The sequence below is a fragment of the Dipteris shenzhenensis genome, chromosome 13 (assembly GCF_047967505.1).
Source record: "Dipteris shenzhenensis isolate YYH24624 ecotype China chromosome 13, Dip_SZ_1.0, whole genome shotgun sequence".
NCBI lineage: Eukaryota > Viridiplantae > Streptophyta > Polypodiopsida > Gleicheniales > Dipteridaceae > Dipteris > Dipteris shenzhenensis.
The window spans coordinates 46,788,635-46,816,431 of NC_141608.1; the positions used below are offsets into that span (position 1 = coordinate 46,788,635).

The 27,797-nt window shown below is 45.3% G+C and overlaps 1 protein-coding gene across 1 annotated transcript; it reads right to left on the reverse strand.

The window, feature by feature from the left end:
* Positions 1–191: 191 nt before the first annotated feature.
* Positions 192–27,266, reverse strand: LOC147895485 (alpha/beta-Hydrolases superfamily protein). Its single transcript, XM_087383650.1, has 5 exons — positions 27,085–27,266; positions 20,404–20,540; positions 20,047–20,176; positions 19,401–19,592; positions 192–712 (listed from the first exon to the last, which is right to left on the reverse strand). The coding sequence occupies exons 1-5, from the start codon at positions 27,232–27,234 to the stop codon at positions 473–475; spliced, it is 849 nt and encodes a 282-aa protein (XP_087239776.1). The 5' UTR covers positions 27,235–27,266; the 3' UTR covers positions 192–472.
* Positions 27,267–27,797: the final 531 nt, after the last annotated feature.

Genomic DNA, 27,797 nt, shown 5'->3' on the forward strand with positions numbered 1-27,797 from the left:
GTGGAACAAGTAAAAAGGCATCAATCAGTAGGAAAACCAGTGTTTCCCATTCAAGAGTTTTCTAATGCACAGCTTTTATGTTCCTATGGAATAGGGATGCAAAGAAGTTGTATTTTAATTAGCTAATATGAGCTTGCAAAAGTACACAAATTCTATAATGAGCCTACAAAAACAATGGTCATAATCCTATCTGTCATTTATTTATGGAATTAATGATAAATAAAAGAACACTGGAAATAATCTGTAAATCGATCTGTGGGTCTGTGTAATTATGACCCTTAAGCCTAAATGAAGCTCGGGAAACTCCAGCAAAAAACCCACGCAAGATACAAGATTATTCAGAGAAACATAATGATTTCTTAACGTTAATTTGATAGTTTTGCAGGGGACAAGTGCAAGCGTGGAATTATATGCAGCACCTACTAGTGCCTCCAAGGGTACTATAAACCTCTATCAGGATGAATACTAACCTTCATAATTGGGAGATGTGAGCACGGGACTCATCATATTGCAAGTATTTTTTGAACCAAGTCTCAAATCTGGACCAGGCCAACTCAACTGCAGCGTCCTCATGTTTGCCAAAGCCACATTCCTCTTTCCGCTTCCTGGCTTCCGGGGAACTGTTCATGAAGGCGTGGCCAACCTTTGGATACAGATGAACTTCATACTCCACTCCAGATGCTTTCAGCTTCTCTTCAAGCAATTTTGATGCCTGAAATCACAACAAAGGTGGCATTACTTCACTTGAATGAAACTACAACACCGTTTGTTCAAAAACTACAAATCTATTGGAGTTACTCTAGACTTTGAGACAGCATTCTTAAAATCAAACCTACAATGCCCAATTTAATGCCAAATATGATATAACTACTGCAACTTTACTCATATTTTTTAGCCACAAAGATCCATCTATGTGCAACCAAATCGTCTTTTGACATCCAACAGACATACAAGTAGCTAATGGTCGAGTCCACAAGTCCAGAACAGATGGCATTGACCTACTGCTTAGGATCAGCAATGAGTTTCTAGAAAAGTGTCTATGAACATTTTCCCATTCTTTATGACATGGGGCTCAGTGGCTTGGCTTTCTCTTACAGGGCCTCAAGTATTCTATGACAGACTTGACTCCTCTCGGGCCATTTTGGTTCGACGTCATCAGATTGAGTCCTGTTCGTTGGATGTCATACCACGCCTTCCTTTTACAGATGTACATGTCTCGGTGAATACTTCTTGGGAGATTTTAGCAAGCATTGCATCCTGGCATATCTAGAGGGCCAGATGTACAGAGGCTATGGAGGGTACTCAGGTTCATCCCTCGCACACTTTGGCTAGTATCTGGACGGATACCGTACATACTTTGATGGCCATTTGGATGAGGATACAGGGAGACTCCTGTGCAGCCTCAGCTAGGAGGGCTTCTTTCTTCAAGGAATGGAAGGACTCTCCTTTCTTCTCTGAGCCTCTTACAGGGTTGAGGTGGCACTTTCAGCCTCAGCCTTGGTTGTTTTCCACCTCACTTTGAGGGGATTTTATCATGATTTCATGATGTTGTATTTTCGCTCAGAGCTTGCTCTAATGAGTTTCTTTCTTACTTAATAGAAGTCTCTTTTTTGCCTCCAAAAAAATAATAAAAAATTCAAAGTTCAGAGTACAGTAAAGAGTACACTGGAAACCCTAAGGACAGAGCATTTTGCACCAAGCCATGATCTGGGCTGTTCTCTCTTGCCGATGAGTCTTGTTCCCCCATCATCTCACTGGTTGACCCTTTCTGCCTACCAGAACTGTGCTTTAACCCGCCGTCCAGTCAGCTGCTGCACCTTGACACATTTCGGAGAGTGCCAGCTAGCTCTAGGTTCAACTTACAACTCATCCACTGATTTTTCAACTTGTTCTGACCTCCACTTGGCCACGCCCAAGCTTCAACCTGGCCATGAATAGATCACCCAGGTTTGGGTTCATATGCAGTGGCAATTGCCCTAGCACGACTCGCTGTTGTTACAGCCACAGTAGGTTCCCTTAACCAGGCCATGCATATGAGTCACCCACTCTTTCTTCAGCAGACATGTGTCAGAGACCCACTTCTTCTCCCAATGCTTAGAAGCTCATGGCTTCATGTCCTGTTTCACTCCTCAATGGGGATTCTTTTCACCTCTCCCTCGCAGATCACCTTTTCTGATTAGCAGCCATCTTTTAGAGATAGAAATAGTAGATGCCAAGTTGCCAACATCTCAGAATTGACCACCACTATTTGAGGGAGCATTGTCCACATCAACATGTGAAACAGAAGAGGCAAAACACCTCCCATTCAAGAGTATAAAGAGAATGCGGAAGAATCATAGGGGTATACCAGCACAATCCACATCAAGAGAAGGTTCAACGTTAACAGCAGCGATCACCAAGGAGTTATGCTCTACCGAAACACTTTGCAATGCCAAAACTCCAGCAAGGTGTAGAACCATCAGATCCACCATGATCAGCAGTTGGTCACTGCAAAAAGACACATCTTTGGTGCCAGAACATGAATTCTCCAAAGCAACCTCAAGAAAAGGCTACACTGCACAAACCTCTTCTAGAACAAGCACCTCTAAAACTATCATGTGTACTCCAGTGACCTTCTAGAGAGGCATGCTCACCCTGAAAACAAGCAAGAAGGAACAGATCTTGATGAGTCATCTTTGGCCTACAGAGAAGACACCACTAGCCGCTTTCATCAAAACCTCACCATTTAAAGGAACTTTTCATTTCGCGCAGCTGGGAGGGGGGGGGGGGGGGGGGTCAACCGGACATCAGGCCTCTAATAAATCTCATCTAGAGTGTTTCCTATGCACCTGACTGTGGGCAACAAAGCACACGGCAAAACGACGCCAAGATTGGTGGCAAAGAAGGGATCAGCAACTCATAACACTATAGAATCACACAACAGGCGTTGAAACGCAAAATTGAGTAACGTTGCTATGGCTCCCATCAGCAAAACCTACAATCTGGCACCAGAGACCAAAGACAACATGATGTGATCGAAATGTCTGGCTGTGGTAAGCCTTCTTAAAAACTGCATAATAGGTGTACAACCAATCGGGCTCGAATAATTTAAGCAGCTCACACCAGAGGCTGGGGGACCTGAACTACACCATGTATGGACTCTGTCCTCAAAGTGTACCCACTCCTAGGGAGCTCCTTGTAGCTTAACGATGAGTGCTTGACCATCTTGTAGAAAAAAATAGGAGTTGCTTTCTGCCCCACCTCCCCTCGCAGACCTTGAGATCACAAGAAATACTAATGGAAAGACACAACTCAACAAAGTGGGCTTACTGAACAGTAAAGAGAGCATATAATGGACGAAACCAAGTACAAAATCTGTCTCCACATGCAATCACTGAGGTTAGGTACAACATATTACTCCAATTACTGCAACCTCTGAAGTAGACGACACCTCTTCTTCCATGTGCCTCTATGTAGACTTTGTAGCTGCTCAAATCCTGCAAAGTTTTGCTCTATGGTTACTGCAGGCAAAGCTCCTTCCAACATATAGAAGTCTGGGACTGTTCCTCCTGCAAGAACTCTGATCTCAAGCTCTCCCTCTGCTCTTCACTTTCAGTGATGATCTGCAGGCTGAGTGAATGGAAACTGCTGCAATCATGCCCTCCTCATTGTTCTTCTCAACAGTTTGTCGGTCTGCAGGCTGGAGTGCCAATTGAATGCCCAGTTCTCAACTCTGGAATACCCCCAAGGGAGGCCTTTTCTAGGGCAAAAGGCCTCCTGTAACAGACGATTTCCCAGGATTTGGCAGATCCAGACCGTAGGCAGGTTGGCCCCAAAAATATACCCAACCAGACCTGCCCGCCGACCAGGGTATGTGGATCTGCCGACCAGGTCGCTGACACCACCTTCAGCATCCTTCTGGCCGCCCTGCTGTATTCTGACCCGACCTGCTGTTGCATGCCATCCTTGCAGGCCTCGGTGGTCAACCTGGAACAGGCTGAACAGCCTGCCATATAGAAGTCTTGTTGACCACATTTGGCTGGGCATTGTTGCCCCAGCTCATGTGCCCTCAACAAGGGTCTTGTGCTAGGCCTTTGTAACCGGCCTTAGATCACTAAGGGCAGTGCTATCTCTACTAACTCACAAAGATGAAAATACAGCCAACTTAGAGGATTGCCTTTGTCCACAAACCAAACTCAAAGCATAGAACTTCACTGCACAGCATCACGTAACCATTCAAGACAAGGGAGGCTAGAATGCCCCTACTCAGAAATATATAGAGTGACACCTGTTGGCCCCAACACTTGGCGCCTCTTGCGGTATTTATTTAAATTGGATAGCTCAAAGACACAAAGGGACTCCCTTCAAGAGCTCACCCGCAGGTGCAACCCAGTACAACGCAAACCCGTGGCTGTGCTTAGTGACCAACTCCCAGTGCTATTACCTTGGTTCCTTTCAACAGACATGCATAATCACAAGGAGACCCGTCTGACAGCATGCCAAGCAATGCATTACCCATTTCCAAGCCATTACCGAGCCCAACGCCAACCACTACACCCCCAGGAAGAGAGTATCACAACTAGTGCCCCAGTCCTCTCCCGGGCCAACGGCAGGGCATCCAACCTAGCAGGAACTCAGTAGGAATGGCTGTAGCAAAGAGTGTCGAAGGAAGATGAGAATTCAGCCAACAAAAAGAGCCTATTTCAGCCCGAAACAGCTCCAGAAGTAGGATGAGAAGCGGACAGCAAACTCTGGTAGGAGAGAGCTGCCTAGGAGTGTCTTCCAGCACCAGAAAAGATCAGAGAAAAGTGCGTCCAGCAAGCTGTAGCAGATCAGCCAAATGCGTCCACCAGAACAGAGTTTACAGCCCACAAACAGCTCCGTTTTTAGTGCGCTTAGACCAAGCAGGAGCAGGAAGAGAGGCGCCCATGAATATGGCTTCAAATGCAAAAAAGAAGAACTTATGTCGCGAAGAAAGTCGAAAACAGCTTCAAAAGTGGCCCAGAATGAAGGCGTCTAGGTCCCGGAAGCATGCCAACAACAGAGGGCACCAAGGGGAGGAGAACTATCGCGAAGAAAGTATGAAATTCCACTTCAGCAAGCAAAGGGAGAGCTGCAGAAATCTGCCATGAATGAATCAAGCTGCCCCTGGTAGGGGTGAAGTCTCAAATCAGCAAGGGAACCAAGGAAGGGCTCCAGGGCCTTCCAGGGACTTCCAGAGGTGACACAAGGCAAGCAGATAGGCCACCAGCAGACACCTAAGCAAAATGAGGCATGGGATTTTTAATGCCCCTAGGGGGTCAGCTGGCACACCATGACCCCAGTGCAAAGGAACCAATGACCCTATTTTGAAGGATCTCTAGGGGGTCAGTTTTTAAAGGATGATCCCACTGAACCAAACCAATGACCTTAGAAAATGAAACCACTCTAATAGCACCAGATGTTGCACTTGTTGCACATAAAATCATAGGTACCTTTTGGGCATTAACTAAGGCCCCTAGCCTAGTACCCTAGGCCGAATTCAGTGACACTTAGTTTAATAGTTAGTTTAGACACTTCACCATCACCACCACGTCCCCGTGGCATACCCCCCCTCTTGAAACAGCAAACTATCTAGCAAACTATCTTGTTTGCTGTCCCAAAATTACAGCAAATAGAAAAGGGTGTCACAATAGGCATAAAACAACCCATTATCAATAGTAGTACATCACATGAAGTACCAAAAATACAATGTACATACAGCAAGACTGCAGATCCATCCGTATGGCAATGTGTCATGATCACTCATCATAGAAGTCTCATGGCAGAAACACTGTCAGCATCAATGCCTTGGGTGAAACCGCAGTGTCACCAAGCGATCTCTAGATATCATGTGAGCCTGTCTGTACTGTGGGTGTGGAGGTGCTACCGCCCCCATGAGCATCCACTCTAGACATATGCTCTGCTGAACCGGCATGAGAGACTACCGCAGTAGGCTCGAGACCAAATGCCTCAAGGTAGAGCTGTAAAATCTGAGGTGAATCTGCCAATTCACTCTCTTCCATCCAAATCGCATCGTTCACAAGATAGTTCTTGCACTTCACACGATAGCGTCTAGCCACTCTACCATTAACTTTCCGTTTCTTATGTGCCACAATCTGCTCAGGAATCAAGACCTCATCTTGCTCATCAACTTCGAGTTGCTCTTCAACTTGCATATCCTGTGGCACTTCTCCATGAAAAGGCTTCAGTAAGATAACATGGAAAGCATTATGGATGGTCCATTGCTTAGGTAGCTTCAGCCTGTAAGCTACCTCATTGATCTTCTCAAGAACTTGAAAGGGGCCCTAGTACCTCATATTCAGCTTAGTGTACAGCTTTACTTTCCCTTTCTTGTTCTTGAGGCGTGCTTTAAGAAAACGCAGCAACACCCAATCACCTTCAATGAAAACCAAGTCCCTGCGATGCTTATCCGCAGCTCTTTTCTGTTTATCTTGGCTGCGTTGGAGGACATACTTAACCTTTTCATAGGCTGCCCGCAAATCCTCCACATACTCATCTGCCACAAAAATTTTATCCTTTGTATGCAAGATAGGAGGAACCTTCCTCGCTCCTTCCACTATTTCAAACGGTGCCTTACCCGTGGAAGAGTGCACTGTATTGTTGTATGCATACTCAATTAGTGGCAAGTATTGTTCCCACTTTGTTTTGTGCTCAGACACATAGCATCGGAGCAAATCCAAAGCTGTAGAATTTGCCTCTTCTGATTGACCATCAGACTGTGGATGATAAGAAGATGAAAACAGCAGTGAGGTTCCCTTGTCTTCAAACAAACCTCTCCAGAACATGCTGGTCATCCGTGGATCTCTATCGCTCACGATAGACTCAGGCATCCCATGATACTTGAAAACAGATTTTAAGAACTCCTTTGCCATCTGCTCTAAAGTAATCTTCTTCCTTACTGGAATGAAATGAGCTATCTTGCTGAATCTACAAATTATGGTCCAAATGCCATCATGACCAGAAGGAGTGCGAGGGAGATCAAAAACAAAATCCATGGCGATACTCTGCCATGGTCTGTCTAGTATAGGCAAAGGCTGAAGTAAACCAGGCTGTTTCTGCCTGTCATACTTCACCTTTTGACAAGTGATGCATGTCCTGACATCAGCCTCAACATCCTTTCGTAGTGAAGGCCAATAAAAGTAGTGCTCTACTGCTTTGACTGTAGTCTCAACACCCCTATGCCATGCATACGGTGGGGCATGACTTTCAATGAGCACCTTATGCCTCAATGGCTGCGTTACACACAGCTTTCCATGCATCATCATAAATCCCTCCTTAAGTGTGTAATGATCATGCCTATTGCCCTCCATAAGCTGATCATAAATATGTGCAAAAGCATCATCTATAGCATACTGCTCCTTCATGGCATCTAGTTCATTGTGATAAGCAATGGTAGCTGCAGATACATGTGGTTTCTTGGACATAGCTTCCGTACGTGGCCTTCTTGAAAGTGCATCAGCCACTACATTTTTCTTTCCAGCCACATGTACAATCTGAAAATGAAAAATGGAAAGGAAGTTTGCCCATCTCATGTGCTTTTCTGATAACTTTCTCTGAGTGAGAAAGTATCGCAGCGATTGATGATCAGTTTGCACATAAAAATCAGCACCTAAAAGATAGTGCTTCCACACAGTAAGAGCATGAATTACAGCTACCAACTCTTGCTCATATACATTCATGTTGTGTTCAGCATCTTGGAGCAGCCTACTCTCATATGCAACCATTCTGCCTTCCTGCATGAGTACTCCTCCAACACTATTGCCGCTTGCATCACATTGAAGAACAAAAGGCTTTCGCAAGTATGGCAAAATGATGACAGGATCTGAGCATAGCTTTTCTTTCAACTCATTAAATGCTGCAATTTCTTTCTTCCCCCAACGGAAAGGCACTGCCTTCTTCTGCAAAGCATGTAAGGGTGAAGCTATCTCAGCAAAATAGCGAATGAAGCGCCTATAGTATGAACACAAGCCAAAAAAACTACGAAATTCATGTAGGTTCTTCAATGGAGGCCAATTCTTGATTGCCTCTATCTTGGCAAGGTCCATCCTCACTCCATCTCGTGAGATGATGTGTCCCAAGAAATGTATCTCTGGCATGAAGAACTCACTCTTCTTGGTGTTGACTAGTAAACTGTGTTTCTTGAGTTCTACAAATACAACTGCCAAGTGTTGCCTATGCTCCTCTTCATCTTTCGAGTGCACAATAATGTCATCAAAGACTGTACCCACAAACTTCCTGTGCTCTTTGAAAATGCAATCCATCATACGATTGAAGGTAGCAAGAGCATTGGTCAAACCAAATGGCACAACAAGAAACTTATAAAGCCCAAAAGTGGTCATGAAGGTAGTCTTATGTACATCTTCGGCCTGATTCGTATCTGATGGTAACCACTCTTCAAGTCAATGCGACTAAAGATGGTTGATCCCTCTAATCGATCCAAGATATCATCAATGCATGGAATAGGAAATCGATTCTTGATAGAGATCTTATTCAAATCCCTGTAGTCAATACACATTCTCCAAGATCCATCCTTCTTTTGCACAAGTAGGACGCGAGAACAATATGGAGAAGAGCTTGGCTGAATCAGCCCCTTCTGTAACAATTCATTCACCTGACACATGATCTCCTCCTGCTGTGCCGCACTCACCCTGTATGGTGGTCGATTAGGTGGAGAACTGCTAGGAATGATATCAATGGTATGATCTTCTGGCCTCCCAAGAGGTAACTCCTCTGGGAGTTCATTTAAAAAACAATCCTGAAACTGAAATAAAAACTCAGTTTGCTGTTTTTCCAGCTTGGAAAAATCAGAGTTATCCTCATCGGGTTCTTTTTCTTTGACGAAAATGAAATACGCAGAAATATGCTTTTTCATTATAGAGGAAATCGCCGAAGCGGATACAACTAGGACTGATTCTCCCTTCAAATTTACATCAATGACTTGGGTTTTACCCCTATAAGTCAAGGTAAGCTTCTTGTCATGTGTATCTATGATAGCATGCACAAGGTACATCCAAGGCATCCCCAGCAAAACATCACACTCAGGTAAAGGCATCACATAGAAATCCTCATAGTCCACATATCCCTGAATGTGAATTCGTAGCTTCCCTATGATAGGAGTCACAAGGGTACTAAGCTCCGGATTTGGCCATGTTGGCCTCACAAAGGGGACCAATCTCCTCTAGTCGAAGACCGAACTGAGCTGCAAGTTCAAGAGTAATGAAATTTGCTTTGGCTCCTGAATCAAAGAAGCTCCTGAATCAAAGAAGTACAGACAAGGGTCCACAGATGCATGTGGGACAGACACTACCAGAGCCATCGACACTAGTGATACAGCCACTATCAGAGCCACCTACACCAGTGGTACAGCCACTTGCAGTGCCACAGAGGCAAGGACCAAATGGGAATGAGCATGGTAGCAATGCTTAGAATGTGCAGCAAGGGCAGCAAGCCGAACCACAGTATGTGCTTCAGCCTACACACTTTGGAGGAGGATCCATTTTTCACGCCATGACCTCACAGCCAGCCCCAAATTCTTTGTATGCTAAAGTGGGGATGGGGGGTGTTCTTCAGGCTCCTGAAGGACCCCAAGGACAGCAGCCCCTTTATTTGCAGCCCCCTGGCTATTATTAGTTGGAGCCCCGGCTCAAGATGAAGGATTACAAGGAAGGGGGGGCAACAGTGAAGTTTGAGACCTTCAATGGTCATGCAGATAGAATGAAGGCTCTTACCTTCTTGCAGCAATTTGATTTGGCTTTTGCTGGAGGGTACTTCAGAGAGTCTTCGAAAATCAGGAAGGCAGCCACATTCCTTAAGGGAAATGCCATGTAGTGGTGGTCTAACCTTCTCCTTCAGGGCCAAACACCTGCTACATGGGTTGAATTCAAAAAGGCATTCTCAGCCGCATGGCTCACCACTACTTTTGAAGTGGATGTCATGACTCAGTGGCATAACTTGAATGCTAGGGAATGCAGGAATCTTGAGGATTACAACAAGAAGTTTTGGGATGCCCTTCTACCTGTGAGCTCTTACAGAACCGTCCCTATTTCAGAGCAAGCTGAAAAGTATTGTTGTGGTCTTCCCAAAGAGTTGAGGGACTATTACACCAAGACACATATTTCCAGCATGTCACAATTGATAGAGAATGCCAACACAGCTACTCACTCGCAGGGTAGAGTCTCAGGTTTCAAGAGCAACTTCAAGGAGGAGCCAAAGAAAAAACAGCAAGCTGGAAAAGTCCCTCTTAAATCAAATTTTGTGGCAGGACAAAGGAGAAAACAGCAGCCCTCTTCTCTCACTCCTGGGGAGAGGAACAAGTTGTTTACTGAAGGGAGGTGTTTTCTCTGCAAAGAGACGGGTCATAGGGCAGCAGATTTTCCCTGCAGCAACTCGGGCTGACACTAATCAAGGCAATAGAGAGGACCCCAGAGGCAAGAAGCCCAAGCCAAGTGCTGGCCAGTGCCTCTGTCCTTGGCATCAAAGCTGGATTATGCACAATCTCAGCAAAGCTCTGAGTGAGCTGAGTCAAAACTTGCTACACAGAAGCCATCTATGTTTGCATTACTGCCATAGCATTTGCCTGCACACTTGGGTCAACACCCAATGCAACTATACCCACAGGATTTTGCATTTGTGGATCTGGCTGCCCCAATGCATCAACTTGAACATTCTACCCTTCATGGGCTGCATTTTGCACTCTTATTCCGGGGTGTGCTCCCCTTATCTGTGGCTCTGGGTCAGACTCTGAGCCTGCATCATAACCAAGCCTAATATTATCCATATCCAAAAGCAATGGATGGCTGTACCAAAATCAGCAAAGGTTTTCTCTATCCAAGCTGCCCAAGGACTCCTCTAGATGATTTGATGAGGGTCCCGGCAATGGAACCACTATAACCGGCCTTAGATCACTAAGGGCAATGTATCTATCTCTACTAACTCACAAAGATGAAAATACAGCCAACTTAAAGGATTGCCTTTGTCCACAAACCAAACTCAAAGCATAGAACTTCACTGCATAACATCATGTAACCATTCAAGAAAAGGGAGGCTAGAATGCCCCTACTCAAAAACATAGAGAGTGACACCTGTTGGCCCCAACACTTGCATTCCTTGCGGTATTTATTTAAACTGGTTAGCTTAAAGATACAAAGGGACTCCCTTCAAGAGCTCACCCACAGGTGCAACCCAGTACAACGCAAACCCGTGGCTGTGCTTACTGACCAACTCCCAGTGCTATTACCTTGGTTCCTTTCAGCAGACATGCATAATCACAAGTAGACCAGTCTGACAGCATGCCAAGCAATGCATTACCCATTTCCAAGCCATTACCGAGCCCAAGGCCAACCATTGCACCCCTAGGAAGAGAGTATCACAACCAGTGCCCCAGTCCTCTCCCGGGCCAACGGCAGGGCATCCAACCTAGCAGGAACTCAGTAGGAATGTCTGTAGCAAAGAGTGTCGAAGGAAGATGAGAATTCAGCCAACAAAAAGAGCCTGTTTCAGCCCGAAACAGCTCCAAAAGTAGGATGAGAAGCGGACAGCAAACTCTAGTAGGAGAGAGCTGCCTAGGAGTGTCTTCCAGCACCAGAAAAGATCAGAGAAAAGTGCGTCCAGCAAGCTGTAGCAGATCAGCCAAGAATACGTCCACCAGAACAGAGTTTACAGCCCAGAAACAGCTCCGTTTTCAGTGCGCCTTGCACCAGGCAAGAGCAAGAAGAGAGGCACCCATGTATATGGCTTCAGATGTCGAAAAGAAGAACTTCTGTCGTGAAGAAAGTCGAAAACAGCTTCAAAAGTGGCCCAGAATGAAGGCGTCCAGGTCCCGGAAGCGTGCCAACAACAGAGGGCACCAAGGGGAGGAGAACTGTCGTGAAGAAAGTACAAAATTCCACTTCAGCAAGCAAAGGGAGAGCTGCAGAAATCCACCATGAATGAATCAAGCTGCCCTTGGTAGGGGTGAAGTCTCAAATCAGCAAGGAAAACCAAGGAAGGGCTCCAGGGCCTTCCAGGGACTTCCATAGGTGACACAAGGCAAGCAGATAGGCCACCAGCAGACACCTAAGCAAAATGAGGCATGGGATTTTTAATGCCCCTAGGGGGTCAGCTGGCACGCCATGACCCCAGTGCAAAGGAACCAATGACCCTATTTTGAAGGATCTCTAGGGGGTCAATTTTTAAAGGATAACCCCACTGAACCAAACCAATGACCTTAGGAAATGAAACCACTCTAATAGCACCAGGAGTTGCACTTGTTGCACATAAAATCATAGGTACCTTTTGGGCATTAACTAAGGCCCCTAGCCTAGTACCCTAGGCCAAATTCAATGACAGTTAGTTTAGACACTTCACCATCACCACCACGTCCCCGTGACAACCTTGATGATGGAGAGTGAGGCCCTTGAGGTTGCCAAATCCAATTCAATAAGAGAGTCTGTGTACTGCCCATTTGGCAGCCAATCTGCTGCCCACATGGCAGTCCTAATCAAGCCCTTCCTATGGTGTACGTCATCCTCCCCCATGTCCTCCTCATATTTGGGTTCACAAGTGGGGAGGTGACCCTAATATTCTAACGCATCTCAGCTCTGCAGGCCTGCGCTTAGTCAAAAAACTCAGCACTACTCATCCTTCCTCTCAGTCTCTCCTTTGCTTGCACGTGCTAAAGGAGGGCGGTTCAGTAACAACCTCAAATGTCACGATCCTCAATTTGCACCACCATTCCAATTTCCCTTTCCCCAAAGATTCATGATCCTCAACTTGCACCACCATTCCAATTTCCCTTTCCCCAAAGACAAATAGCAAGTACATAAAGCTATTCAGGATATGCATAATAGAGCTGTTATGGAATACATTGTTGGCCTCACCCCCACACAACAGCAGCTTCAAGACTAGACGCAAGCAAGAGTAGGTTGTGAAGAACCAGACTTTTCGAGAATGCAAATGTGTGCAATGCATGCAAAATTTGAATGCCAATTGGCCCTCCAATGGGGAAGAGCACCCTCGTGAGAGTACTTGTTTCTATTTCGACCTACATGCAAGGTGGGAGAGAGAAGGCGGATGAATGCAATGTGGTAGAGAGAATGCTACGTGAGATTCACAATGAAGGGTGATACCCTTTCATTAATGTCCCTTGAGATCACTCAAGTTCCATCTTCCCATTTACACCTACTCTTATCCTATGACCCATGCACCTACCATTCAATGCACTCTAATGCACCCTTCCCTTTCCTATTGCCCCTAGGACCTAGACACATGTGTGCACATCTTTATTACTAATAATTGACCAATGTTACATAGTTTGGCAGTACTATTTACACCGCTTGATCAATCATAAATACAAACATATAACCGCACCATCAAATTGGCGCCTAACAATAATAAGGTTCTAATGACTATTAATTAACTAAATAATCATTTATCTTGTCATGACATAGGTTACATCACTAGAGACCACACAAGCACTAATCGAGTAGAGCCTAGTGTATTTGGGCCATTACTTCGAATTATTTATCCTATTGGTACCACTATTCACATTGGATGATATGGTTTGACTCATCAAGTTTTCGAATTCTCAACAAGGTCTCGGCAAGAAGTACCAACCATCCTTCCATCCATCGGTGCTCATTTTGGCATAGTGTTGGAAGCCCCTATGACAATGCCTTCTATACTCTTTGGAAAATATACAGAGTACGAAAGATATTTTGATCATTCCGGAGGTGATGCTAGGGACCTTGAACAGTGGGGTCTTTTGCTAACAAGTGGAGGTTTCAATTCTACAAGACAATGCCTAATATAGAGAAATGGTTTACCAAGCCAAGGCCTACCCTCATTTCTTCAGGCAGAGTTCACACTGGCCTCCACTCCTTTGGGATAGAACCTAGTTCTTTACCAATAGGAGATGGGATGACCCATCCACCTCCTAGGCGTGTTCCTTCAGTCCCACCTAACACAAGCCTACCTCAATCTCAAATCCTAGTGCCCTACCCAATGCCCACTTTCCAATTCTTCTAAACCTCCCTCCCTTCTGTCATCGCATCCTCATTCAAAACCTAACCGCCGCCACCCCTTCCCCCTGAGCTTCCTTCAGGCACACCCGCTCACAACAATGAGTCCCTCCAATCTTCCTGCTCTGCACAAACTACACCTCATCCACTCCCGGTCTAACCTAAGGCTTCACCACCTACCCCGAGACCCTCCTCCAGCTCAAACACTGTAGAGACTCCTTCTACAAGAATGGCTTTACCATTTCAGAAATGAGCTTGCTTCACTTACTTTTGAGCATACTCAGCTGCACCTCTGGACTGGATTGGTTCTACCATGATGTTTAATTGGGAAGTCTGAGTTGTGGTTAGCTACCACTTGAGCCAAGTCTTCTTGCCATAAGGGTCAATGCTTTTAAAGTGGACTTTCTCCTTCATCTATTCTAAAGAATTTTACCACTTTCTAGTCTCAATTTCAAAAACTTTCCAAGACGTAAACCTAATCCGACTATAGTCAAATTGACAAATCACTTTATGGACTTAAGCACACGAGTCATGGTACACCAAGATAGATGGCATCGTCATACATTTGACATGAAAATGGCCATTCTTGTCATTCTCTATGTGAATGATCTCAACATGAGATGACAGCTTTGGGACAGGTGCACTATTTTTTGGACATAGCATAGCACGAAATTAAAGGCATGTTTGTCAGCTCGAGAAAGTATGCTAAAGGGTTACTAGAATATTTCACATGCATGACCAATTTCAATCCCCAAAAATACAAAATTGAAATTCATATGCTAGCTTGTACAAGAAGTTAATGGGCAGCTTCATCTATCTTATACCACTACGCCTAACATTTCATATGTATTGAGTCTTGACAATCAATACATGGCACCAATGCAAAAAAGAATGTTCATGTACAATAAGGGTAGAATGCATTTTGGGAGTCTTTATGGGCAGTCCTTCTATATCAATCGACTTTCTTGACCAAACTTGATAGTATGTTCAGTCACAGGCAAGCAAACATAGGCTCCTATGGAGGGCACTTATCCTCATCCATGCAATTAGCAAGAGCAAAAGATGAGGATTGTTGGTATGCACTGTAACTAGATGTATCGCTCTCATGTCAACCTTCCCCCTACCAATACTCTATGCATGCACTATGCTATGCCTAACCAATCAAGGGCGCCAAACTCTAAGGTAGTCAAGCCTTGGGTGTTCACTAAATGCCATAGTCTTCCGGACAAAGAGGGAGACATTAGAGCATTGATAAGAAAGAAAATGTTGGATAAAAGTATGGCATGAGCTACGAAGGGCGTTAACCCGATGCCTATCTATGGAAGGTAAGAGTTTCGTAAAGGAGATATCTCTGTTTGCAAGAGCATATAATATGCAGAAACCAACACAATCTAGAAGTGGAAACAAGTAGGTGGAAAAACATACCTTGAGAGGATGAAACCTGTGACTCTCTCTATGCACTCGGCATGGGATTGAGTCAAAGGAGTATTTCGCTTCAGATGCCCTATGTACTATGAGATTTGAGGTTGTTATCACTGTCTCTTCATAGATGGTTTCAGACCCCCCTTGGCTTCCTTTCTTACCCAAATCAGAGATGCCTTGATGCCTCATCCACGAGGTCATTAGACAGAGAGAGCACTTACTGAGGACACATAGGCAAGCACAGGGCACACTACCAAACTCTACACAGAGTATGATCACGGAGTTTTTCCAGCCAAATATTACGGACCAACAGATCACGAGTGGTTGGCGAGGCCGAGATCCAGAGCCAACGACACGACAGACTCGACAGCGGGTGGATCTTGCTTGGAGAACTCCCTTCCATGTTCACTAGATCAGGGGCACCACTGACAGGGGTTACGGTGGCCATTGTCGGACATAGGGCAGCCGCTAGGAGACCACAGCTAGTCACAGGCCCAGCCCACCATCGGTGCTCTATTGCAGGTTTCCTATCATCACAGCCTCATTCATCGTCAGGCTCCCCTTGAGCTTCCATTCTGGCCACACGCCCATATTTCTCTCATGTATTAGATTTGATATGATATGATTATGTTGTACTCATCGTGGTGATGATGCCCGATTAGAGGCTCCACCCTTGAGCTTCCATTCTGGCCACATGCCCATATTTCTCTCATGTATTAGATTTGATATGATATGATTATGTTGTACTCATCGTGGTGATGATGCCCGATTAGAGGCTCCACCCTTTCAGCTCATTGTATCAAGTTTCTTTTAGTCTCATAGACCTCTCTCTCTCTCCCTCCCTCCCTCTCTCTCTCTCTCTCTCTCTCTCTCTCTCTCTCTCTCTCTACGTAGCACACCGGGATCCAGAGATCGAGGAGACCATGCCCTCCCCCACGCCGCGAGACAGCTCGATAGACACAGATACGAGAGCTTCTCACATCTCATCAGAATGCCACTAGGTTACCTGGATATATGGAACCTGAGCATGTACTAGGAGTGCTAGCCCTAAGCGCCTGACACGCTTCTATTACTTTGCTATTCTAGTATTTTGTTCACTAGCTGAGCATGTTAGCGTTTTAGCTTTTGCTTTCAGTTTTCAGCTTTTAGTTCTCAGCAAGGGTCTTAGTGAACCCTTTGCTTCAGCCCCCAGTGGCTTGTATGAGATACTTCTTGGATTCACACTTTGTCTCATACGCTAGCGAGGCCTCTTGCAAACGTTAACATATATTTCTCTCTCTATCGGAGTCAAACAAGGATGTCCCTTGTCACCGACTCTATTTGGCCTCTACATCGACTAGCTCGAGACCACCATCAGGACATTCGGAGGTGCAGGCTGCTCTCTTGCGGAGGCTGTCATCTAGATTCTCCTATACGCAAACGATGCAGTACTACTATCCTCTTCTGCTACTGGTCTTCCGCGACACCTGGATGGACTTCACGTCTTCTATGATACACATGACTTGAAGGTCAACCTTGGGAAAACCAAGGTAATGATCTTCAACACTTCCAGACCCGCTATGCACCGAGAGCAGTTCCTCTTCGCCGGCGACCCTATTGAGATAGTTGACTCTTACACATACCTGGGCGTTGTCTTCTTAGGCCCGATCTTCACGATGCGCCCGGCCATGCAGGCCAGGATCAGCCGGGGATACGCCGCTCTTGCCAGGCTGGAGCGACAGTGCTACCACTCCCACTTCCAGGACCCGCGGATCAAGTCTCTCCTTTTTGATTCTTTGGTCCGCCCAGCAGGCATGTACGGTAGGCCTTGGTGGGGAGTCGACCTTTCAGACACAAAGTGGGCTCGAGTCGAGCGCCTACAGATACTGATGTTTGCTCGGATGATCCGCAGCAAACCATCAGTACCACACCAGATCATTCTAGCAGAGTTCGGCGCCTCACCCCTACAGCTTGATGCGGCTTTTCAGGCTATCACCTATCTCCACAGAGTTAGGGGTTTCAGCTCCTCCGCCGACGGTCGCCTCCGCCTACCTTGGCTAGCCCTATCCTCCTCTATGGCCTTATCCGTTGATGGGGACCAGCGATGCTGGTATAGTCGTCTTTCCAGTTGGTTCACCCGACTGGGCCTCGACTTAGACCGGTTGCCTCCTTTTCAGTACAGCCTTGACGCTCCACCATCTCCCCTCTCCCCCACTGACCAGGAGGTCAACCGGCTCATTCGAGCGAATCTGCTCCAGCTCCACACTTGGCGGACATGGTTTCTTCACTCCGAGCTTCCTGTGAAGCTCGACTTCTACCGCCGACACTGCCTCCAGATCTCACAGGAGGGCTTCATCACACCTCCGGGTTACACACAGCTTCATCTACCACATGCGCTCCGGATCTCCCTCGGTCAGTTTAGGGTCTCGTCACACCAATTACGGATCGAGAGCGGACGCGCAGAGGGTATCCCACGAGAGGACCGCCTTTGCCCACTTTGCGACTTGCAGGAGATCGAGTCGGAGGAGCACTTTGCTTTCAGATGTCCTATCTATTATGCCATTCGAGGCCGGTATCACTGCCTCTTCCGCGACGGATTCGGCTCCCTCTCACACATGCTGCAGTTCCCAGATCAGCGATGCCTAGCCGCTTTCCTACATGAGATGACTCGCCACCGAGATACCTCTCTCCGAGCACGACGACACGAGCAGCGCACACAGCATGAGGACACCCAGCAACCTATCACTGACTTCTTCCAGTCACAGGATACCTCTTCTCAGTCTAGCCGACGACGCGGATATGAGCGAGAGCCAGAGCCACAACAGCTGCGCCAACGGACAGACTCACACATCCAGGTCCATGACATCTCGTCTCTGCTCTCTGCCCGCCCCACCGGGGTTACCGTTGCCCTCATCCACAAGGGCCACCCGCCGCCCCCCGACGACCGAGCTCGACTAGGCCGTGTGGCGTCAGAGGCCAATCATCTATCGCAGGGTTTTTTCCGACTTCTCATTTGACGGCCCTTCTATGATTGGTCTCTGACGATCACCACCTGCACATGTATACTGTATCTCCCCCCTCTGTCCCATTTTTGGTGCCCCTCCCTTCTTTTTAGTATCATCTGGAGGTAGACACATATTTTTTGTATTAGGACTAGACACACAGTCCTTCATAACCTCTTTTTTGTTGAAACGGTTGGCTGGCCCGTTTTGAGACCACCACCGTTATGCTCATTGTATCAGTTATCTTTAGTCTCATAGACCTTCACGGTCTCCCGAAGACTTTAATAAAATTTCTTTCTTTCTTTCTCTCTCTCTCTCTCTCTCTCTCTCTCTCTCTCTCTCTCTCAGATGAGGACTACATAGCTCAGAAAGGGAATTGTGCGGTGATATTTATGAACAACAAGGCAGCAAGGAACAAAATCCACAGGCAAAGTAACAAACTGAGAGAACCAAGATATGGATTTCAGAGGAACTCACTCCGACTCAGCTCAAGATAAAGGCCACAGAACTTAGTAAAGTAAAGGAAGCTCGGAAAGAAGGGAAGTGGGCTGTTTACAAAGATGGGAAAGCACTCATCAGAGACTTTAAATCCAAACCTAAAGACTCTCAGTCTTAAACTGATGTAAGCTGATCTAGTTCTACTTAGTTTGTGTGTGTTAAATCATCCCGAATTGAGTAGCCATGAGCACTCTCTTCGATGTGTTTCAGTTTGATAGAATAATTTCAAGCTGAGTTGCCATGGGCACTCCTTGACTCTCTGGTCTTTTCCAGATGTAATCTTTCTTGGATGTGTATTTTGTCGCATAGTCCCGTGAGGGCTTCTGTCGACGTTAATATACCTTTCTTTCTTTTCTTTCTCTCTCTCTCTCTCGACAGATCACAGCCATTCATACAGACATTGTTTCAAAGCATCTGACAATTGGTAAGTATGTCAATTGAAAGTAAATGTCCCAAATATCCCAAAGCATAAAAGTCTCACCTTCAAATCTGAAAAACCTGCAATGTTGTCGAGCTCACCAAAGTGTGCCTGGACTGGAACGCTCACCTTTGAAACATCTGCCAACTCAGGGGAGGGTGTACCATAAAATGCCACCGCTGCATCAACTCCTGGCACTAAAACTGCACTAGCAATTGAAAGTGCTCCTCCCATGCAAAACCCTGTCACGCCAACCTTCAAAATTCACCGCACGAACTATCCTATTAGTTGTCTGTTAGTGTGCGTGTGTGTGTGCGTGTATGAAAAGTCGTACCATCAAGGTTGAGATGCGTGCATGCCTCTGTGTGTGTGTGTGTGTGTGTGTGTGTGTGTGTGTGTGTGAAGTAGTGCCATCAAGGTTGAGATTTGAAAGTTGGGAAGACATCCAAGAAATAGAAGCAACATAAACTAGAAGAAAATCATAACCAAAGAGCGTAAAAGGTATTTATAAACCTGTAGTGTATTTTATTATTTCACCTGCTTTCAGTAGACCATGCTAACAAAGAAAAAAAGATAGAGGATGCGGGTTTTCTTTTTAGCCTGTCTTTATTTAAACAAAATTTCCAATTGAAAATGAGCAGAAAGCTTTATCTTCTTGTTTACAAAAAGCATAACTGGATTCGGAAACTGATTAATGAATGGATGGCACCTTTGAAGACCCACTCTCCTTCAGCCAATTCACTGATTCAGCTATATCACTGATAGCACCAGGCCAGTCCAGATTATCAAACAAGTGCTGTGCTTCTTCTGCATCAAGACCTATCTTTCCACGATAAAGGCTGCATAATCAATAGAGCTCATGAGAATGGAGATTTTCCCACACACAATTCCAAATCTTGACTCATCACAGGCATGCAATGATACTGCAGTGATGCAAAGCACAAATGGAAGAAAAACTAGTCATATCTTAAACGGTATGCATTTCAAAGCAAGATGACCCCATAATTTAGATTCATTTCACAAACAAAGAAAAAAGACTTTGATATGCTCCAGATAAAATGCATACTCAGGAATGAGAGAGCGGAAGCCCTTCTTGGCAATTGTGGCTGCATGGTTTTTCACTTCATAGTCTACTCCCCACCACTCTTGCAACACCACAATACCTGGGGCTGTTCGTTCACCTATGACATATGCATCAAAAGACTGCATACAAAAACAGAACAAATTTAGCTTTCTCAGTGAGCAAACCTGCATTAAATTCCGTTAAACCAATCAAGAGCATCAAAAAGACCCAAATAAAACATATGATCAATATATCAAACACAGCTCATGCTACCATCACTTTATTGTAGGTCTGCCTACGACACAAGGTGGATATGATTCTATCCTTGTGGTGGTTGATCGTCTTACCAAGATGGCTCACTTCATTCCAACTAGAGAGTCTGTTAGTGCCCCGCAAGTGGCGGAATTGTTTATTGGACATATATTTCGTTTGCATGGATTACCCAAATCCATAGTGTCAGATAGAGATGTCAAATTTACCGGTCATTTTTGGACTGCGGTATTTGAGACACTATGGATGGAAAGAGTAGTGGGAATCATCCAGAAACGGATGGTCAGACGGAAAGAATCAACCAAATTTTAGAGGATGTGCTTAGAGCATATGTGTCATTGAGGCAACATACATGGGACAAGTGGTTGCCATTGTTAGAATTTGCCTACAATGATAGAAAACATTCCTCTACTGGGTTCAGTCCATTTGAGCTGAACTATGGTTATAGACCAGCAAATCCAACTATAGTTGGAATACCTCAGAAAGTGCCTAGTGCCGCGAACTTTGTGGTTCAAATGCGGGAGATGCTAGCACTTGCGAGAGCTAACATCCGCCAAGCTATGGATAGAGCTAAGGCGTATGCAGATGAAAACCAATCCGCTAGAGAATTTAAGGAAGGAGAAAAAGTTTTTCTCAGAGTTCCTTCGCATTCTAAGTCTTTGACTGCAGGAGAGTGTGCTAAGTTATCACCTCGATATTGTGGGCCATGGTTAATTCTAAAAAGAATAGGCAAGGTAGCCTATAAATTAGAATTGCCACAGGGTTGTAAGGTGCACCCAGTGTTTCATGTTTCTCGTTTAAAGAAATTTTTGCATATAGGTGACTTACTAATCGAGGGTGTTGTTTTGTTTCAGGAGATAGAGGATAATGCAAGACGCAAACCAACAGGAATCCTGGACCGAGGAACAATGCAAGTGCGCAATCGGAACAATGCAAGTGCGCAATCGGAAGATACCCACGGTGTTGGTTGCATGGCATGGTCTACCTCTATCAGAAGCTACCTGGGAATCCGTATACCAGTTACGGAGAGTGTTCCAAGACTTCATCATCGAGGACACTGATGCTTGAAGAGGGAAGGAATGTTACACTCAAGTTGAGGTAACATGACCTCGGAAGGGTCAATCGACATTTTCCTTTAAAGGATCAATGTTTGTACTATATTTATTTGGGCTTCATCTAAATGATCAGAAAGGAATAAAGGTCAAGGTCCTTGGTGAGGGTGACATGGCACTAGACTAGGTGGATCTAAGGCTAAGGGACCTAAATGCATTAAATGTGCCTAGGGGCATATGGTTTCATAGATATCCCAAGAGAGGGGTAAATAATGCATTAAGGAAGGACCCTAATTTACAGACATGTGGCATACTAGATCCATCTAGGGAGTTTTGGGACTCGTTGGGCATAAGCAAGCAAAAAAAGAACTTTCACGTAATCTGATTTGAATTTCTGACAGCTTGCTACCATCGAGGTTGGCTGGGAGGTTATTGAATGTGCCTGCACCCGTGAATCGACGTAACAGTTTAGGAGCAAACAGATTTTAGTGTGAAAACCAGAGCTACAAAGATGGATCCAGTGACCTTGTTAGGTTTCTTTGTGCATGGTTTGCTTGACTCGTACAAGTTACAGATCAAGAATAACAAGTGTACCACTTTGCAAGAGGCCATGAATTATGCGCGCATCTATGATGATACCATGGCCAGCGCAAAGGGAACCACAGTTGCCGACACGGGTGGGAAGAACAAGAGGAAATTCTTCCAGTCTACCACTGGTACCGAGGACTCGAAGTCTATAGACAATGCCTCCAAGAAACATTCGACTCAGGTGAAGAATGGTCGTGCCCGTTTCCTTCATACATTGAAGCTAAAGAAAGAAGGACGTTGCTTCATATGCGAGGAGCGGGGCCACACTAGGAATGATTGTCCTAAGCGCAAGAACTAGATGCCAGCGTCAGGACCGAAGCTCCAGGTACCAAAGCCAAGGGAGCTAATCAAGTTTCGATAACAGGTATTTCTGTAAATGTCATTACCTGCCCACTTTCTTGTAATTGCACTTTTAATAATTCGTTATTTGGTTCCCATGATCTTTTCTGAGTTTATGGAGAAGTTAGGGACCAAAGACTTCACATTCTCTTTGACCCGGGCAGCTCTCACAACTTTGTTAATTACAAACTTGTGCAGAAGATGGAGCTGTCCACGATACCTAGCGATCACACCTACGAGGTGCAGCTTCTAGCTGGGAAGCAGTTTTGGGATCGCGAGATTGAAGCACTTTCTAGGTACAACTCTACTGTTCAGTTCAGCCTACCACCCAGAATCAAATGGCCAGACTGAAAGAGTCAACCAAGTTCTGGAAGAAATGCTCCGACATTATATTCAGTCACACTTAACAGCTTGGGAAGAGTATTTGCCACTCCTTGAGTTTGCTTATAATAACTCTTTCCATAGTGCCATCAGCATGACTCCATTCCAAGCAGCTTATGGACACACTCTGATTGTACCAACGAATTTTGTACTTCAACATCGAGTGGCCCTAACTGATCAACTGGTTCAAGAAATGCAAGATATTCTACTCCAAGTCAGGGATCATATGTGAAAAGCACAAGATCAGTATCATCTGTGTTTCCTAAGCTGCGACCAAGATACTATGGACCTTTCCAGATCATCAAGAGACATTCACCTTTAAGTTACAAATTGGAATTACCACCATCATGGGGTAAAATTCATCCAACATTTCATATTTCTTGGTTAAAGACATATATTCCAGAAGATGAAGCAGTTCCTCCTGCAGGTGACTATGTCCCAGAAATCAAAGATGATTATGTTCTCCTTATTCCTGAGCATATTCTGGAAAATCGACAACGAGAGACTCGACATCGACTTCCTTGTTCTTTAGCACGATCTGGACGACTCCGACGCTACTTGGCAATCTGATGAGACTTACAGCAATACCTGACATATTAAAGCAATATTTTGCCAGTTCATTATCTCCACCAGGGTCTTCTTTTGAGTGGGAGGGAATGTCACGATCTGTGACGCATTCCTTTCTCTATACCTTAGACTTATGGATGGTTTGATGAATGGACACTTGTGGAAGGGTATGCCCTTTCGACGGGACACTTCCTATGAGGCACAACCCTTCACAAAAGACACATTCTATTGAAGAGACACTACCATTGTAATGTACCCTCTCATCAAGGGTCACACCCTTTACAAGGGGTACACACCTCTTCATGCACATACACCTTTTCATGTGTGACTCTTCACTCTCTATATAAGAGAGGCCCGACTGTATGGATGACACACTATAGACACTCAAGCAATACAAATATTCCTTGTTCTCTGCTATTTCAGCCTCTTTTATGTTCCTTAGCACATTTCTAAATATAGTAAATCTAGGATTTCTTACACCCCTTTCACAAATTCAAAGATTAATTGTGATTTGTTCGGGAGGCCATAACTTTTGACCAAACTATCGATGCTAGTGCTGCAAAAAGGCCAATTGATTAGTTTTCCACGATCTTTAACGTCGTAAAGCAAGATTCTAGTTTGGAGTAGTGACAAATTTGGGAGCAGTTTTTCAATGGCACTTCATGAAGCGTCTCCAAACTTTCTCAAATCCATAACTTCTTACTGAGATATCGGATGGCCATGGTGTAAAAACAAGAAGTGATCAGTTTCTCAGGATCATCGATCTCAAGGAGGTAGATCTTTCATTTGATGTGGGAACGTTCACATGGAGTTCCCTCATCTGGGAACGTTCCGGGACGTTCCTGTGTAGTATGCCTTCTGGGAACAGCGTTCCCACGTTCCAGGAACCCAGAACGGTGTTCCCTCGTAACTATGCAAAATGGCCCCTACTTGTGGGCCACACACATATTTAAGAGGTAATAAGTTGGCCTGGGTGAAGGCTTTTTTAGCTCCCTCGCATGCGCCCATGAAAAAATGGCATGGCCTGAAAAATGGCAGCTAACTTGACCTCCACATGGGCCATTTTGACCCCAAGCCGCATGTCAACACAAGCTTGACAGGGGCTGAGGGGCAGCCTGGTGCCTATCACCCCCACACGGATGCCACCAATGCAGACTACTGAGGCATGGCTTGCATTTCCTTCTCGTACCAACAAGACAAATGTTCTTTAAGAACTACAAATCCTTCTGCTATCATGCATGAAGGAAGCTAAGAGAACCTTGTCATGTTCTAGCGGCATTGGCCTCACCTGTCAGAAACCTACCTGCAGGCGGCAGCCGCTCAGTGAAGCTTGAGCAGTGAACACCTTCAGCTGCCTCTCCCTGCATGAATGCATTTCTAATGGCCATTAAAACTTTTCAACTCTGAGAGTGCTCCGAGGACCCCCAGAATTCGGCAGATTGGATGAAGAAACCAAATTCTGGAAGTGGAACGCCATTTCTAGCCTTTAAACCCACCGGATCGGGTCCCTGAAGGGAGCGCCAGCTCTTCTTGAGGCATACATTGAGGTCCCAATCTAATGGCTATTCGCAAATAATTAATCTCTGTGTCGCAACCACTTAACCTATGCCTCAATTACCCTCCGTCGAATTGACGTAGTTGATGTAATTGCTCTCCTATCTGTTGAGCCTCGCCTCGCCATCTCGACTTCCTTCCCCCTCCCCTCCCTGTGCTACCCTGCGCTCAAGCCCCTCCTCCATCCCTCTCCCTCCCTCCCTCTCAAACCTGCAAACAGCCCTCCCCTCTCCTTCCCCTCCCTCTCCCCTGCGCTCAGCCCTCCCTCTCCCTTCCCTCCCTCTCCCTCAACTCAGGCCCACCCTCCTGTTCTTCCTTCTTCAGGGGGAGGCTTTCACAGCCCCCCTTCTCCTTACCCCTCCCCTGTCCCCTTGATATAATCGTTGAGGCCGGTTAAGATCCTCCTGGATCTTCGAACCTTCTAGACTTTGCTTGGGACCTATTCGTTAATCACCTCCTCCCAATAGCGGCCTTTTTCTCACGGGGGGTCCTATTGAAGCTGCTTTGTAGTAAGAATACATGGAAGTAATGGAAGATGATATGTTAGTTTGGAAAGGCTTAAAGTTATAATTCTGTGCGAAATATTTTTACAACTTTGCAGGCATTAGAAGGAGCCCCATAGGGTTTCAGTCGCCTTCCACTAATGTCAAGGAAAGGGGAGGTGAAGTGCATTGGAAGGACGACCTGAAGGAGAGGTGGCAAGTTAGTGTTGAATTTGTGCCAAGCCCAGCAGCCAAGCATGCCTCCCATGGCTGATATTCAGGATCCGGCAGGTTCAAAGGCCAGAAATGGTCTTCCAATGCTCTGATGCCACCCCTCTGGAATTTGATTTCTAGCTACACATGCAGGGACTCGGCTCGCTAACCATTCCCACGGCCTCCCATGTCAGAAATCTACTTGTAGGCAGTCGCTCGTTGAAAGCATGCAGGAGAGCAGTGACCACCCCCAGCTGGAGGGCTCACATTGCAATGAATCCGTTTCGGGTGCCCTAGAGGCACTCAATTTGTGGATCAAAGTGCATTTACTATCTTAACCGATCACGTGAATTTCTGTTCAGTCTTTCAAAGTGGTCTCTTCTTCTTTATCATCGTACAGTATCTTCTCGCTGTATCCTACCATCTTCGCCAAATAATTGCATTAACGTTTCGGTCTTTCAAAGTGGTTTCTTGTTCCTGTTCTTCGTTTATTATCTTGTAGACGTGTCCTACTATCTTCGCCATTCAATTTTCCCAAGAGTTTTCACCTTCTCCTTCTCCTCGCCATATTGCTTTACTTTTTCCTTTTTCCCTCAACTAGATTACTCCAGCTTTCAAACAGCTGTTTTCGAGCAAAAATGTTACAAAATGCAATGCTAATATGCTTTAAGCTATATCTCCAACCTTACTATCTTTTCCAGTGCCGCGTAATCTTGCCCTGCAGTGAAATAGATCCTTAATAGCGAATGAAATTGTCTCCTCCAAAAACCAAGAAAACCTTACCTGGCCTACAAAACTCTCGACCCAAAGACACAGCAACCATCGTGTCACTCTTTCTTCTTCTTCTTTAGTTGCTGATTATCTCCGGTTGTCCCTTTCCTGTGGTCTCTATTCGTTTGCTTACGTCTCTATTCCTCGTCCACTTTTAAAATATTTACAATCGTTCTGAAGAAAGCGAGGCTACCATTTTTTTGAGATTCCATCAGCTTACAGACAACAGAAAATAAATCAATCTTAGCATCAATTATTCATTTACATAAGGCAATAATAAACGATAAGCAAATGATGTGGTCGTTCTCGAAGCTGACAATTTACGCTATACGACGTGCTTATTTTCCGGCGAAGATCACTCGCACTCAATTTGCCTCAGTTTCATCAATGCCAATAGCATTCTTGCTTCACGCATCTCCCTCAAAAGACCCCAAAATGTAGAAAAGGGTGCCAGGAACAGGGGATACCGAATCGCCACGCTTGATTTGGACTTTCTGCAAGTCGGTGCCGAGGGTCGCCATGGGTGTAGAAGTGAATCTGTTGCAGGAGGGGAGAAAGGCGGCGTAGGAGCGCAATCGCAAGGGGATTGTCACCCTTGAAAGAAAACAGGAGGCCATGGACTGGGTGCACTGTTTACCGCGATGCTGGTAAAAGTTAGAACCATTGGAAAGTTGAAAGTTTGAGTGCTATAATGCAAACTACGACGGGTTAGAGACTCTGCCTTTTGTTTTAGAGAATAATCAATTCAAACTTTTAGGAATTTTATAAAAATTTGGAAAAACATATACACAGATACCAACATACAGACACAGAAATATTCAAGAATTTTCAGTTGAACAATCAAGCCTTTAATTCAATCAAACTTTTGAATTTGAACAAATACGGTTTTGGAGAACCTTGTTACGGCACGCAGCCTAAAGGGATGTTTTGGTTTTTTCACACCTCTTCACCCACGTGTCACAATCTTAGACCTTGATGTTGAACGAGATCTAATGGTCTCAATGGTGCTTTATTTTTGGGTGTGTTTTGATATTTGACTCAAACTGACAGCATGCTGCAATTTTTCGTCCCTCACCAATTATATATCCATAGACAATAGATGGAACTTGATCCTGGCACTGTGACCATGCCAACAACAGGGAGTTGAGGAGAAGAAAGTCATATCTAATCAAAAAGCAAA

Excerpts from the sequence above, each read along its gene's own strand:
- LOC147895485 (XM_087383650.1), bottom strand. The coding sequence starts at position 27,234 with ATGGCCTCCTGTTTTCTTTCAAGGGTGACAATCCCCTTGCGATTGCGC. Across the intron at positions 20,541-27,084 it reads AAATCAAGCGTGGCGATTCG|TCTTTTGATGCATATGTCAT; the intron begins GTATCCCCTGTT and ends TTTTGTATGCAG. Across the intron at positions 20,177-20,403 it reads TTCCGCTCTCTCATTCCTGA|CCTTTATCGTGGAAAGATAG; the intron begins GTATGCATTTTA and ends TTGATTATGCAG.